General features: G+C 37.2%; 1 protein-coding gene across 1 annotated transcript in view; it reads right to left on the bottom strand.

Annotated features, from left to right (window-relative positions):
* The window catches only part of TNFRSF11B (TNF receptor superfamily member 11b), a 50377-nt gene extending 35226 nt beyond the window's left edge, over positions 1 to 15151 (bottom strand). Inside the window, 2 exon segments of the mRNA XM_069081349.1 lie at positions 15019 to 15129; positions 15131 to 15151. Of these exon segments, the coding sequence (XP_068937450.1) occupies positions 15019 to 15129; positions 15131 to 15151 (132 nt within the window).
* Positions 15152 to 15297: the final 146 nt, after the last annotated feature.

Genomic DNA, 15297 nt, shown 5'->3' with positions numbered 1-15297 from the left:
CCTCCTCCTCCTTCTCATTCTCCTTCTTCTCCTCCTCCTCCTCCTCCTTCTCTTTATTATATTAATGGCACAACTTCCCTACTTCCTTGCTAGGGGTATCAAGAATACGGATAAGGATATAAGACCAGAACCCTAATCTCTCATATCTTAGGACAATGCTATAATGATTCTACCTTCCTTTAACTGCTCTCTGCTCTAGTCTTAGAGTATTTTAGAGAAAACACAGCTTGACCCTTAGCTGTTCCTATATCCCTTCTATTTCCCAGCCTAAGGTGAATGAACATCTAAGTTTTTAAGTTTCTTCCTCAAAGAAATAAGCCTTGTCTGTCAGATGAAAGAAGATAAATGGAATGTGTTTGGAACTGAATAAAGAGGGATGGGAATATACACTATGCTATGGGTATTATATACATTTATGCTATGGGTAACTCATATGTAGAAATTACTGCTGTATTTAAAATAAACTTCATCATATTAATCTTAGTACTTTACCAGTTGGGCAATGTGTGATCCTAGTCATGTGTATAATAAAGAGGGGACAGATCTTTTACTGATATTCTCATACAAATGCAGCTGAAATTTCATATGTATGTGCACATATATGCATATGTATGTACACATGTACAAACATGTGTGTATGTGTATAACACATCATACATGTACATATATGTATACATATCTTGGATCACTATGACATCAGTATCAACTTACAGTACAAATGACAGCTGATAGTAATCTACTGAGCCAAAAGAATAGATACAGGCCTCATTTTCCTTTTCTAATCTGGTGAAAATAAAAGATGAAATTTGACAAAAATCCAATGAATTTTCTTTTACTCAATGAATTCCAACAGTGGGGCACATAAGCTCCAGTGAAAAAGAGGGAATTTCAGCTGAACAATACCTGTAGAGGTGACCAGGTTGGGAGGAACAAACAGACATCCCCAAAATGGTTTGTGGGCTATAGGAGTACAGGATGACCTATCAACTCACCAGTATTTATTTAGTGCCTGCTAGGTGCCAGAAAGTGAAATAGTCCTTTTTTTTCAAGGAACTAATATTCAGAGATATCACACCATCTTTAGAAATACATACAAAGCACAGGGAGTAGATACAAAATGACCTCAGTCAAATAACAAGAGAATTTGAGAATTGTTATGCAGTTTAGCCACCATCTAGTCCAACCACTAAACAAAGTTTGGTGAGGAAGGCCCTAGCAGTGAGCAGAGGCCAAGAAAAGCTCATGTGGAAGGTAGGTTACATTTAAGGTATCAAGAAGGAAATCAGGAATTCCAAGAGGGAGTGATGACAAGAGAAACAGGCTAGGCATGAGTCACAACCAATACGTACAAAGAACTGTCCCTGAGGTACCTCAAAAGATTATCTAGGCTACTTCACTCATTTGACATATGAGGAAACTGAGGCTTAGAGAAGGGAGATCACTTGTTCAAATACCTATCACAATCAGTAAAGAGCAGAACAAGGATTTGAAACCTGGTCCTCTAGCTCCAAATATAATTCTTTTTTATCACATCATGTGAAAGAGAGTTAGGGAATAAGGGATTGCAACAGGAAGCAAACGTTCCTTATTAACCAATAAGGCTACTAAAATCCACGGGGATACTCACTGTGAGTGGATTTTTGGAAAACAGTGAAGTTCCTATTTTAAAGGCCATGTGGCCAGAAAATTATGGCTTTCATCTGGTATCCTCACATTGTGGTTGGAAACCCACATGGATGAGGGGAGACAAGACAGTGAAGATGAATAGCAGCTCTCATCCTTTTGCTTTGCCTCTCCTGTGGCTTCCACCTCTAGGCTTAGTGTAAACATCTAGTCCACAAGAAGGGCAGAGGTGAAACCCTACTCAGAGAAAAGACCCTGTCTTTGCAGTGTCCATTGATAGAATGTAAGTTCCAATTCTTCATGACCCATTTTGGGGTTTTCTTGGCAGAGATACTAAGTGGCTTGCCATTTCCTTCTCCAGGTCATTTTACAGATGGGGAAACTGTGGCAAATGGGGATTAAGTGACTTGTCCAGGGTCAGATAGCTAGCAAGTGTTTGAGGCCAGATTTGAACTCAGATCTTCTTGACAACAGACCCAGTGCTCTATCCACTGCACCCCTCAGCTGCCTTTGGGTACAAAGGCTCTTTATTTTTGAGATACTTTGGATATTTTTGGATACTTTGTATCCCCAGTGTTTAACATAGTGCCTGGCACATACTAGGTGTTTAATTCGTTCTTTCTTTTTCATTGATTGGAGTTATGATAAAAGTCTAGAATGTTCGATGAATCTTTCAGTTAAAGAGTGATGGATTTTGAGTCAAAGAACCTAGAGCTGAGTCTTAGTTATTCTATTTACTATGTATGTGACTTTGGACAAGTCCCCTAACCTTCCATAGATTCCTTATCTGGAAAATTAAGGTGTTGGGAAGATTGGCATTTAAGGTCCCTTCTAGTTCTTAATCTAGGATTACTAGGCAACTAGATGTCACAGTAGATAGAGCAGTGAAATTAGGAAGATTTGTATTCGAATCCTGGGGACTCAATATTTTTTTGAGCCTCACTTTACTAAAATGTAAAATGGAGATGAAAATAGCACTTACCTCCCAATGATGCTGGGAGGATAAAATGAGATAATATGTAAAGTCTTCATAAACTTTTAAATGCTATATGAATACTATTATGATTATTAATTATTATTATATACATTAGGATTTATTTAGCAGATTATTTTTCTGACTTGTAGCTCTTACAATTCTGTTTTTCCTTCAATTACTAGATCATCCTCCACTCCTTCCTCATCTTGCATAGGCATGTCCCAGGATTTTCTCTTGAAGTCTCTATTCTTCTTTTCTTAGTGATCACATCAGATTTCTCATATTCCATTATCATCTTTATGCCAAGTACTCCCAAATCTATATATCCATTCCTGATATTTCTCTGGAACTTCAGTTCCATATCACAAAATGCCTGTATATCCCATAGGAACTTCAAACTTAACATACCCCCTAAAAAAGGCTCATCTTTTCTCTCAAATGATCTTTCTTTCTGACTTTCTAATAATCTAAATTCACAACAGTCATCCTAGACATTTTCTTTTCCTACCCAGGAGTGGGGAGCCTGTGGCCTTGAGACCACATGTGACCCTCTAGGTCCTCCAGTGCCACCCTTTGACTGAATCCAAACTTCACAGAACAACTCCCCTTACTAAAAGTATTTATTCTGTGAAGTTTGGGTTCAGTCAAAGGGCAGCACTTGAGGACCAAGAGGGTCACATTTCTTACATGTCTCTTTATCTCAACTTCCACAGCTACCACCTTGGATTTGGTCCTCACCATTTCTCACATGAAATCATTCTATTCTATTTTATCATACACATAATTTTCAAATTAATATTATTAAAACTTAAGGCTGAGCATATGAAGTTTCCATGGCTCCCTATGGCCGCTAGGACAAAAATAACAACAGCTAACATTTATATAGTACTTTAAGAGCTTCAGAGGACTACACAAATATTGTTTCATTTTATCCTCACAACAGCCCTGGGAGATACTATTATTCACCCCAGTTTGCAGATTAGTAAACTGAAGTTAAAAGTGATGTACCTAGTATAACACAGGAAGTTTCTGGTGCTGTATTTGACTCCAAGTTTTTCTGACTCAGAGTCCAGGATTCTATCTATTATGTCATCTATCTGCCTCTGGCATTTAATACCCTTTACAATATGGCTCTAAATCAACTTTCTAGACTGATTTCAAGTTATTTCCCCTCATCATTCTACATTCCAGTCAAAATGGATTGCTTACTCTTCTCTGCTCAAGACATCTCACCTTCCAACATTGTGCCTTTGCACTGGTTATTCCCATGTCTGGAATGTCTCTTCACCTCTGCCTCTTAGAATTCCCAGCTTCATTCAAGGCTCAGTTCAAGGATTATCTCCTAAAAGAGGTTTTCCTCACCCTGTTAGCACTTTTCTATTTGCCAGTCATTTCTGTTGTGTCCAACTCTTTGTGACTCCATTTGGGATTTTCTTAATAAAGATATAGGAGTGGTTTGCCATTTCCTTCTCTAGCTCATTTTACAGATGAGGAAACTGAGATCAATAGGGTTAAATGACTTCTACAGGGACTAACTGTCTGAGATCAGCTTTGAACTTAAGAAAATGAGTCTTCCTGACTTTAGGTCCAGCACTGTATCCTTTCTACCATCTAGCAGCCCATTAGCATTTTACCAAACAATTATTTTGGATGTACTTTGTGTGTATTTTATATTTTTCTATGTTTCTATATGCCTACCAACTTCCTACCCCCATGTATGGTTCTTGAGGACAGTAAGTTGGGAAGAAGTCAACATGAGAGGAGCTGGCAGTCTCTATCATGTTGGCTTCTTCCTAGAATGTTTTCTTTCATCAACATAAAGTGAGGTTGGCATCTTACATCTTCTCTCTAGAAGGTGGAAGCCAGAAGCACCTAAAGCAACCACAGAGCCCAAAATGTCTCAAGAGAGTCAACGAAATTGAAGAGACTCAAAAAAACCTGAAGAATTATCTTGTCTCTAATTCTCAATCCACTCTGTCCCTCATGATGGTACAGGGCATGAGTAGAGAGTCCCTCTACCAATGAGGACAAAGTCCTATCCCAGCAGGCTTTGGGACTTGGGTTACATATCCCCCATCCTAGCACACTACATAGTAAATAACAGATGCTCACTTGATGCTTACCAAATTGGATTGACTTCATCTCACTTTCAGGATTCGGAATTGTTCATTGATCATTAAGAGGGTATGTAATAGAGGAGGGTAGAGGCTCAAATCCATCAGCACAATTTTTTGTTATGAGCTCTGGCAATATACTTCATGGGAAAGAAGATTAAGGATAGTTTTATGTACCAAAGTGGAAGGTTTTCAATTATTTATTATTTAATTTATAATCCCCCACCCCTATAAAGATAATTTATGAAGCCTTTTCAGTAAACATAAAACAAGGCTTATATTTTCCTTTTAGTCTGTTGGACCAAAGTCTGGTTGAACTTTTTTCCCTGTGGGGTTTAAAGAAAAAGAAACTCGCCAAGGAACCTGGAGCATTTAGAGAGATCTCAAATATCTCTGAAGTGAATCTAATAATGAATGCATACTTGTCCTCATATCTTGCTTACCGTATCCAAAAATTGAATGAAAATTTAAAAGCAAAGTGAATTTGTCAAGTATTTCTTTAAATATTATATGCAACTCAAGAGATTCTAGCTAATAACTCTGAGACTACTAATTACCATAATCATAGCTGTCAAGAAGTACTTAGAGGAATGTGTTAAAATTGTCTGCTAGTAGAGTATAATATGACAATTGTGCACATTTACTAAATATATATATATATTATTTATATATATTCGGGCATATATGTATGATAGAAATGTGCAAATATGTATGTATAGATAGATACACAGATTTAAATACACATATACACACGTACACATGTATGTATTATTTGGATGTATATATACATATTTGTATCATATGTGTTTATATATACATATATATCACATTGTATATACATTATATTATCAAATTACCAATGTGCCTGGATGAATAGAGGATTGACTTTAGAGACGGATACGCCAGAATTCAAGTCCTGCATTGAAGGAACTATCTTTAGCCACTTTTTGTATCCTAGCATTTAGCACAGTGCCTAGCATTTAGCACAGTGCTTGGCACACAGAATGCATTTAATAAACTGATTGCCTGATAGATACCACTTGTGTGTGCATAGACAGCTCTCTTAACCTCTTGCCTCAGCTGAATCTCTATGAGGCTCCATTGTCCAGGAATTGGAGAAATTCATTGGTGAAGAGTATCGCCATATTTTGAATTTCTTATTTGGCTAAAATCTCAGGTCTAGATCACAAAAAAGATTAAAAAAACAATAAAAAGTGCATTCTATTGTAAAGGGTGTTGGATCTGGAGTAAAAAAGCTGGTTCAAATCCTGATTAAATTTACCATTTGTGAGACTTTAAACAAGAACTAATGCTATCTAGAACCTCTTCTAAATTTAAATTTAAAACCATGGTAATAATAACAAGCATTTAAATAGCAATTTTGAATCTGCAAAATGTTTTAAAATGCTATTGCATTTTATCTTCACAACCACCTTAGGAGGCAGGTACTATTATTAGCCCTATTTTATTGATGAGGAAACTGAGGCAGATAACGGTCAAGTGACTTGCCCAAGGTTACACAGCTAGTAAGTTTGAGGCAGGATTTGAACACAAATCTTCCTGACTTCAGGTCTGGCACCCTTATAAACTATGATACCTCATGGCTTCATTCATTATTTTGTGAGTGTGACTATTGATAGCAAAACATGAATAATGGCCTCAATTCAGAATAATGACTTTTAGATTTTTAGTAAATAAGATGTGATGATAATAAATCATGCTGGGTTGTACTGAGCATGGCCACAATTTCAGAAGTTTTCCACCAAGAGTTGCATCAGAAATTTTTACTCCTGCTTTTGCAGTTGCCAGAAACCATGCCAACTGCAACAAAACCTCTTTCATTTTCTGTGCTTTTAGGAGAGAATTGTTAAAAGAAAAACAAACCTCATTAATCATTTTTGTCCTTTACCATGAAACATGATGTACAGCTTTTCCCATTAAAATTTAGATAATTAGATCTTAAATGTTGTTTTGACATTAGAGAACTTTTATTCTAATTTCTTCCTTTTACAGATGAGAAAACTGAAGCTATGAAAGGTTTAAGTGACTTGTCAACCAGGTCCCATTGATTAATTGGTGGCAAAACTGAAACTTGAATCTGAGTCTCCCATAGACTTTTTCTTGTTGAATCAAAACTTAAAATTTTTTTTCAAGAATGTGTTATACCAGGATTTTGAGAATAAAAGAAAGCATTTTCAGAGCAAGAAAGGAATATTTTATGGCAAAGGCTTTGAGGTTTTGGATCAGAGGCCAGAGAATAAAATTGACTTTACTAAGACAGCAAAAGGGAAAAAATGGTTGCACCAGAATCTGTTTTAAATTTTAAACATATCTTGTCATCTGTTTTCCTGCTTTGGAGGTCTTATACAAATATCTCCATGTCAGTGTTTCAGAGGATCTTATAGAAGATGTTGGGAGTCCAATGGGAAGCCAAATGAAACTGTTATTTTATTTTTTAATTAAAATTTTATATTTAAAATAAAATGACATCATTTGAATCATATCTGTAGCTCATTAAAAGTCTTGAGAATGATTATTTTTGGAAAAATGAATTTCAAATAATTTTTAAAAGAAACTTAATAAGGTAATCTCAGAAGTATATAGAATATTTTTAGAAGAATGGCAATATCCTTACTCTGAAAGTGGGTTAATTTCCACTAGTATCATGTATGCTCTTGTAGTGTGAGTGATTCAGGTGCTTCTGAAAGCTTTGTTGTGTTAGGGTGAGGGAAGGGAGCTATAGTCCACCTGGCCAATTATGTAACCCTACAAAATATATAAAAAATAATTTAAAAAACACTTGAGCATGTCTACTCATTAAGAAAAAAAATATAACAAATACATGAGCATGTCTCTTCACAAGTTAAGTCTCTACAGCATAAATCATCAGAGTCCAAGCCTATAATAAAGGGGGGCTCATTAATGCATGTGGTTTACTAATGTTTTGTACAGATATTCTTATCCCAAAGAATGTCTAACTCTTTTTGTTTTCCATGCTTCTTGCCCCCAAAATATTCTGCCAGCAAGTTCCAAAAGCTAATTACAGGTCATGCAAAAATACCATACTTGAATCTATTTCAAGTTTACCATACCTAGCTTCATTTTTTTTTTCATAGATAGCTCACAGATGTTGCTGGGATTGTCAGCGTAACTAGCTCTTGCAATTGTGGGCCATTGTGTTTTAACCCAAACTGATTGAAACTGGAGTTTGTATCGGCTTGTAAGTCATTGCCAAAGCCTTGATGGGCTTTTACGTCAGTATGCAACAGAAACAACAGCAAGACAGCAGCTCTATCCCCTCTTTGTTGGTAAAAACCAAGGGACCAGGAAGGAGAGTGATTTGACCTAGTCATGAATATTGTTCAGACATAGGCTTCCATTGTCTTCACCATCTTTCCAGAGGGGCAAGCTTAAAGAATGGGGACAGATCATAGGATAATGGGTTATGGCTGGAAGACGTATTGTAGAATTTACTGGTTTCGTCTTAATGTACCCACTAAAAGAACTGGGAAGGAGATGTTGGTTTCCTAGTTGATAGTTCATTATTCTGGGCATTAAAATAGCTAGTGCAACATAGAGAAATGAGCACTGACTGGTCTTGGTGTCAGAAGATTTGAGTCTGGGTCTTGTCTAGGGGACTAGCTATATAACCTTACATAGTTTGTATATCTTGTTTACCCCATGAAAATATGAGCTCCTCGAGGGAAGAGATCTCATCTTTGCCTTTCTTTGTAGCCTCAGCACTTAGCACAGAGTCTGGCACATCGTAGGTATATAAATAATGTTTGTTGACTGCTAACTGACGTTGGGTAAGTCACAACTTCTCAGACCCTCAATATCTTCATTCATTAAATGAGGAAAACACTACTTTTTCTACCCTATCTTATAGAGTTAGTGTGAGTAGTCTATGTAAATTTTAAAGGACTAATTACATAAATATGAATTGTATAGTTCCCTTACAAAGTTGTTGTGAAGAAAGTGCTGTATAAACTTTATCATCATTGTTGTCATTACTACTTTTACTACATACCATTCTCTCTTTAGCTATAAATCCACAATAGATAAGTCTATATATCTCTCTATATGTAACAAGGACGGTTCCTGAAAAGTTATCAATGACATAAAACACTATCAATGGTCCTTGAGTAGTGCTCTGCTTGTTATTTTAATTTTTCCTTAAGGAACACATCTCTAATTTTTTTAAATGTAAGTCAATGGGAAAATAGAGTTCAATATATGGACCTGTACCTAACAGGCAACTTTCCAGTAATGCTATTATTTTTTTCCTGACTGACCCATCAGCACACAGATGCTGTAATTGGAAGTGCCACTACCTAAGGGTACCATAGAATTCCATAATTGAATCTCCAGATACTGTATACCAAATCCATTTCTTACTTTATTAATTCCATAAGATTGACATTTCTCATATGGAGCTATTCCCTGGAGGGAAGAAAATAGCATTACTTAGACCAGATGGTGACCCTGGAAGCCTCTCTCAAATGACCTTCCAAAAGGAAAGTAATAAATAGCAGGGTTAGATTGACAGCAGGAGTGAAGTCAGGAGTCACCAGAATCATTGGTGCTATCTTTTGACAAGAAAGACCTAAGAGATGGTGCTTGAGGTAGGGAACTGGAGAATGTTAGAGCTATGAGAGGCCTTATAGGTCATTGGGTTCAACCTCCTCATTTTGCAGATGTGGAAATTGAGACCCAGAGGGGTGAGGTGACTTGCTCATAGATGTACAGCTCATTAATAATCATTTCTTCTGAAGTATGTCAAAGACCCATTGTGGGACCTGAAAAAAGTCACTTCTCTGTTTTCTTATCTGAAAGAACAGGTCCTCACATCAGATTGTGGAAGTTATGATTTATTTTTCTTATGAGACAGCAGCTAAGGTACTGGTCTCCGGATTCTAGCCCTGCCTAAACTCTTTGTTTAGGGAACTTGCCTTATTTCTTTCTGTCTTCTTTAGAGCTCTACACATATGAATTTCTTCCCCTTCCATCAGGCTTTTGATCTCATACATGTGAGAAGCTCCTGTTAATGAATTTCCTCTATCAATATAAATTCTTATCCTTTTTTGTAATTCATGGAGAGGTTCAGTGAGTTTTTTCCTTGGGGTCATGTCGTTGGAGCTAAAACCCCAATTTTTTCCACTTGGAGGCCAATATTCCCTTCATTACAATACAATGACTCTCAAGTAAGTATATACCTTATCAATGCTTGATGAATGCATTAATGGACTGTGGTAACCTGATTATGGCTTGGTTCTCTCTTAAGTTTTCTCTATTCAAAGGGAATAATAATATAGAACATTATAGCATCAGTTGGTGGGTCAGAGATTAAATTAAAAACAGTTATTAAATGCCTATTATATGCAAGGCACTTTGGGTGCAAAAAGAAAGAGTCTGAGCTTAACATTTGAAAGATATGGCCTAGGATGTAAATTTTCACTCTGGCAATGCTAAAGAAGTGCATTATGTTGAAACATATATGGAAAAAGCTAGCATATTAATCAATGACCTGGAAAATTTCATAAAAGTATGTAGGCTTGTCATTCAGGTATAAGGACCTGTCCAGCATAACCAGGTGAAGCCTAGATTAATCCAAATATATATATGTATGTGTGTATGTGTATATATATGTATGTATAATATAACACATGCCCATAAACATATGCAATTATACATGCATACTCCTGTGTATTGCATATACATGTATACACCTATATGTATATATTATACACATATGCATATATTTATATATGTGCATGCACATATATATTTTCCTTTCTCTTTAAATTTTGACTAGCTATCTGAGGAAAAGTTCAATATAGTGGTCTTGAAAACAACACCTATCCCTAACCCAATTAATTTTTCCCTTAACCTCTGGCTATGGGGAGGTATGTGCTGTAATGGATAGATAGATGGTCTTTGAGTCAGGGAGATGTGAGTTTCAATCCCATCTCTATTGGTTGTGTAATCCTGGGTAAGATACTTATTCTAGGTCAGCCTCAGTTTCCCTATATGTCAAAATAAGATGCTTATAATAGCTCCCTCCCCACAGAATTTTTGTAAGGATCAAATGAGAATGTAGGTGTGTATAATTTTTTTTCTTTGAAAAACCTTTAAGCACTGTATACATGTTGGCTCTATGGGTAGTTTCTGTTTGAACACCTCTAGTAATGGGGAAGTCCCTGATACACCATTTAGCTTGTTATCTATGCTAGATTTTGAATGCAAAAAAGAGAGACTCTGGTGACCTCTGCTATACTTCCAGCACAGAGGTTCTATGATTTGATAAACTGCTATTGGATAATGGAATGCTAAAAAAAAATAATGCCTTTTTTAGAAAGCTTTCAGCAAGGGGGGAAAGTAGGCAGGGGGTTAAGAGTAGCTGAAAGCAAAACCCAGCAGGCTAAATATCTGTTCAACTACAAGAATATTAGCTGATGTCTTTGGTACAGCTGCTTGCTAGCACTAACTGGGTTGAACATCTTGGCAAGAAAGTTTAATTCTTCAGCTAATGATATTTGGCTGCTGTGGTTTTAGCTGAACTAGTGAATTTAAAGTCTGTATTGCAATGAAAAAAATGCCTGGAAGGTTGCTTGGTGCAGGTATATAATCTGTTTTTACATGTACTTTGTGTAAAATTCTCCATATGTTTCTATGATCTCTCTCTCTCAAAAAAAAAGATGAGCAAATAAATGAATCCAACCACACAAATCAAAAATCCCCAAAGGGTGACACCGTCATTACTGCCAACATCATACAGGCAACTCAGAGAAAAACATCACACACATGCAAACCCTATGATCATGAAATCATGAGACAAACACAAAGATTAATTCTGAGGGTTCAATGGAAGCTACTGGTACCTGGTGAAAGTCAAGTCAAACTAAGCTCTGAATTAGGATAATGCACATCAAACCACCCATTTCATATTCAGCTATGTAGGACAAGATCTAGTATTGTTAGCAGTATGTCCAGGGAAGTCTACTTTTACAACCCAATGATTAGCCCTGCAGGGAAGCCATATTAGCCCTTTGCCATAATTCCCTCATATGCATCCTGAGCTTTAGCCAAACCATTTCTATGGAAAGAAAGCTGTTTTGGAAATTAAAGGAACTAGATTTGAGCCTCAGCTCTGACATTTAATACATATGTGACCTCAGTTAAGTCACTAGAAGCCTCTGTTTCCTGATCTGCAGACTGGGGGAGGGAGGTTGGGTCCAATGCCTTCTCACACTTTCCCAAGAATACCTCTCCCACATCTACGTCTTTACTCATGCCATTCCCTCCTGCTCTCCTGCCTAAAATCTACCCTGAGCATACTTGTTTAGGTCCTTGTGCCTTTTCTATGTAGCCTGAATGACAAGCCTGCACACCCATGTGAAATTTACTGGGTGATTGGTTAATAAGCTTACCATTTCCATATATGTATAAGCATGATGGACTTGTTCAGTAATGCCAAAGTGAAAAATTGTGTCCTAGGCCATATATTTCAAAAGGTAAGCTCAACCTCTTTTTGCACCCAAGTGCCTTGCATATAATAGACACTTAATAAATGTTTTTAATTTAATCTATCTGACCCAACCAACCCTTACTATAAAGCTTAATTTCAGTTTTGTTGTTCAGTTGTACCCAACTCTTTGTGACCCCATTTGGGGTTTTCTTGGCAAAGATACTGGAGTGGTTTGTCATTTCCTTCCCCAACTCATTTTGATAACAGGAAACTGAGGCATACAGGGTTAATTGACTTATAACTAGTAAGTGTCTGAGCCTAGATTTGAACTCGGGAAGATGAATCCTCCTGACTTTAGGCCCAGCACTCTATCCACTATAGCACTTAGCTGCCCAGTACTTTTACATATATTAACTCAGTTGGTCCTTACAACAACCCTAAGAGGTACATACTGTTATTATCCCCATTTTACAGATAAAGAAATAAGGTTGGGAGAGGTTATGACTTATCCAGTGTCATGTAGCTGTTAAGTGTCCGAGTCAAGGTTTTAATTAAGACCTTTCAATCTTCAAGTCCAATTAGCTATCCTAATTAGGCAAGTCACTTAACCTCTAAATGTTTGTTGGTTCTCTAAGACTACAAAACTTTTGTACTAGAATGAGAGTCAGATTTCAGACAGTTTTGTATCCCTTCTCACATCAACTAACTGTGCCTTACCCATAGTAGGGGCTTAACAACTAATTGTTACACCCAGGAATGGATGAGAAAAGATATGTAGGCACAAAGCAGACATTCCTATTTTTTTTTCACCAAAATGAGAAATTGAACTTCAGAAAATAAAAGATCATGAGTCAGAGCTGGAGGGGATCCTAAAGACCATTTGGTCCAAACTTCTTGTTTTATAGATTTAAAAAAATAAAAGAAAAATGTTCTAATCTGGAATGCTGTCTATATTCAGCAAGATATAATTGCTTTTATCTTGATCATACAATTTATCATCTAAAGCAAAGTATCAACTATGCATGTATATAACTGCATCTACACCTACCTCCCACTACTGACTATCCTGCCTATTACCTTGGTATTCCATACCTGAAAGACTGTAGTCTGTAATATGGGCTAGGGGATAGGACTATGCTACAAGAATCCTTATACTAGCCAGACACATATAGAAATAACGGACAGCTGGCACTAGATAAGAATTAAGCAATTGTTTACAGCCTGGTGACCAATTTGACTTTCTTTCATAATTTTATTATTTATTTATGCTTTCCATATCCCAGAAACTTCCTGGAAGCCTACATAAGCTGCCATTCACTCTTTGTGGGCTAGAGGTTATAATTTATGTAGCCATCACAACAAGTCCAAAACCCTCCTGTGGTTTAAATATTTATTTTTGTAGCTTTATGTAGCAGTGAAGGTCTACTTCATATCTAGGTAGACATTAGACTTCAGGGAAACATAAGACTAAGTCAGTCCTTGTATAACTACTTATTTGTAAGTGCTGTTATCATGACTGGGAAAATTATTTTAGTAGCTATAGATCGACTTGCTAGAAGTGAAAATCGAATCATGTACAGTATTGTACAGCACTTAACAATGGAGAGGTCAAAATGTACAATGCAATATCTTCTGTATGTTACAGATGAAATTATATAATTTTTAAAAAAAATGAATGTTCTGATTAGCAGACCAATTCCACAGTTATTAATATTTTATAATCCCAGGTTCATAGATTTGAAATTGAAAAGGCACCTGAGAATCATTTACTCCACCCCATCATTTTACACATGAAGAGACTGAGGCCCACAGAGATTTGTCCCCAGAACACTTACAAGTTGAGATTTAAACACAGACTTCTGACTATAAATTTAATAGTTCCCTCACTGTATACCAGTCTGCTTGCACAATCTTTCCTGTGGTGCAATATATGAAACAAACCAGCTCCAGTTTGAATGAAATGGCAAGTTACATTTATTGACGCCAACATCATAATAATCTCTAAAAAGAATTGTTCTAAAACAGACATTTATGGAGTGCTTTAATGTTTACAAAAAACTGCTTAGAACAACTCAGTAAGTTAAGTACCACCAGTTGAATATCCCCATTTCACCGATGGCAAGACTCAGATGAAGCAGCTTACACAAGATGTGATTCAAAGGCAGTTTTCAAGGCTTCAACTCAGCTAGCTTTGCACTACAACATCTTGCCTTCAACCTCTTGTCAGCTCTCCTGGGCCATAAGCAGGTGTTGGTAAAGATTATAATTAATATAACAGCCATAACCTTATTAATCACATCCTGGAGGGGAAGGATAGTGGGACAGGTGACTCCAAGGAAGGCATGGGAAAAAAGAATTTTGTTTAAAAAAAAAAAACCAAAAAACGTCAAAATTAAAATTCTTTGACGTCTTTATCTCGTCCCCTTACCAGAGTTCTTAACCTGTTTTGTGTCACGGCCCCAAATTGGCAATCTGGTGACAACAACAGATTCCTCAGAATAAAAAAAAAAATACATAAGATTGCATAGGAAACCACTTATATTGAAATGCAATTATCAGACTATTAAAAAAAATAGCTCATGTACCGCAGGTTAAGGATCCCCGGGGAAGCAACTTTTTGACCTTACGTATCTCCCAAAGTTCGGTGTCATGGGAAATGAGAACGGAAATCGATGAGCCCGTGATTCTGGCTTTATGAACCTGTAAATCCAGTGGGCAAACCTAACCCAAACCCTCTCTGCCCCAAGGCCCGGGGCGGCTGGTGCAGGGAAGGGGACGCGCAGTCCCCTGAATTGCAGGCAGCTGGAGCCTGGATCTCCCTCAGTTGCCGGACTTACCACAAGCGTGCAGCAGAGGAACTTGTTCATTGTGGTCTCTAGGGAAACCCCGGGAGCTGGGAAGGCAGACAGACAGTGGAGGGAGGGAGTGCTTGCTCGCTCTCTTGCGTCTCCTCCTAGATGGTGCTGACATCCCCCCAACATTACCCAGGCACTTATATACAGAGCCTCCTACAACAGGAAGTATTGCCTCCTCTTTGATCTCTCACTCCCTGCCCGTGACCAAACTTTGAGCCTTTCTTTTTTGGGAACAGGGAAGGTCGGGGGGTGGGGGGGGGG

Source organism: Petaurus breviceps, unplaced genomic scaffold (genome assembly GCF_028583685.1).
Source record: "Petaurus breviceps papuanus isolate PSGF00001 unplaced genomic scaffold, PetGlider_PUasm1.0 98, whole genome shotgun sequence".
NCBI classification, from domain to species: domain Eukaryota; kingdom Metazoa; phylum Chordata; class Mammalia; order Diprotodontia; family Petauridae; genus Petaurus; species Petaurus breviceps.
The sequence above is the reverse complement of the archived record's forward strand: the minus strand, read 5'-3'. Positions and strand labels throughout refer to the sequence as shown.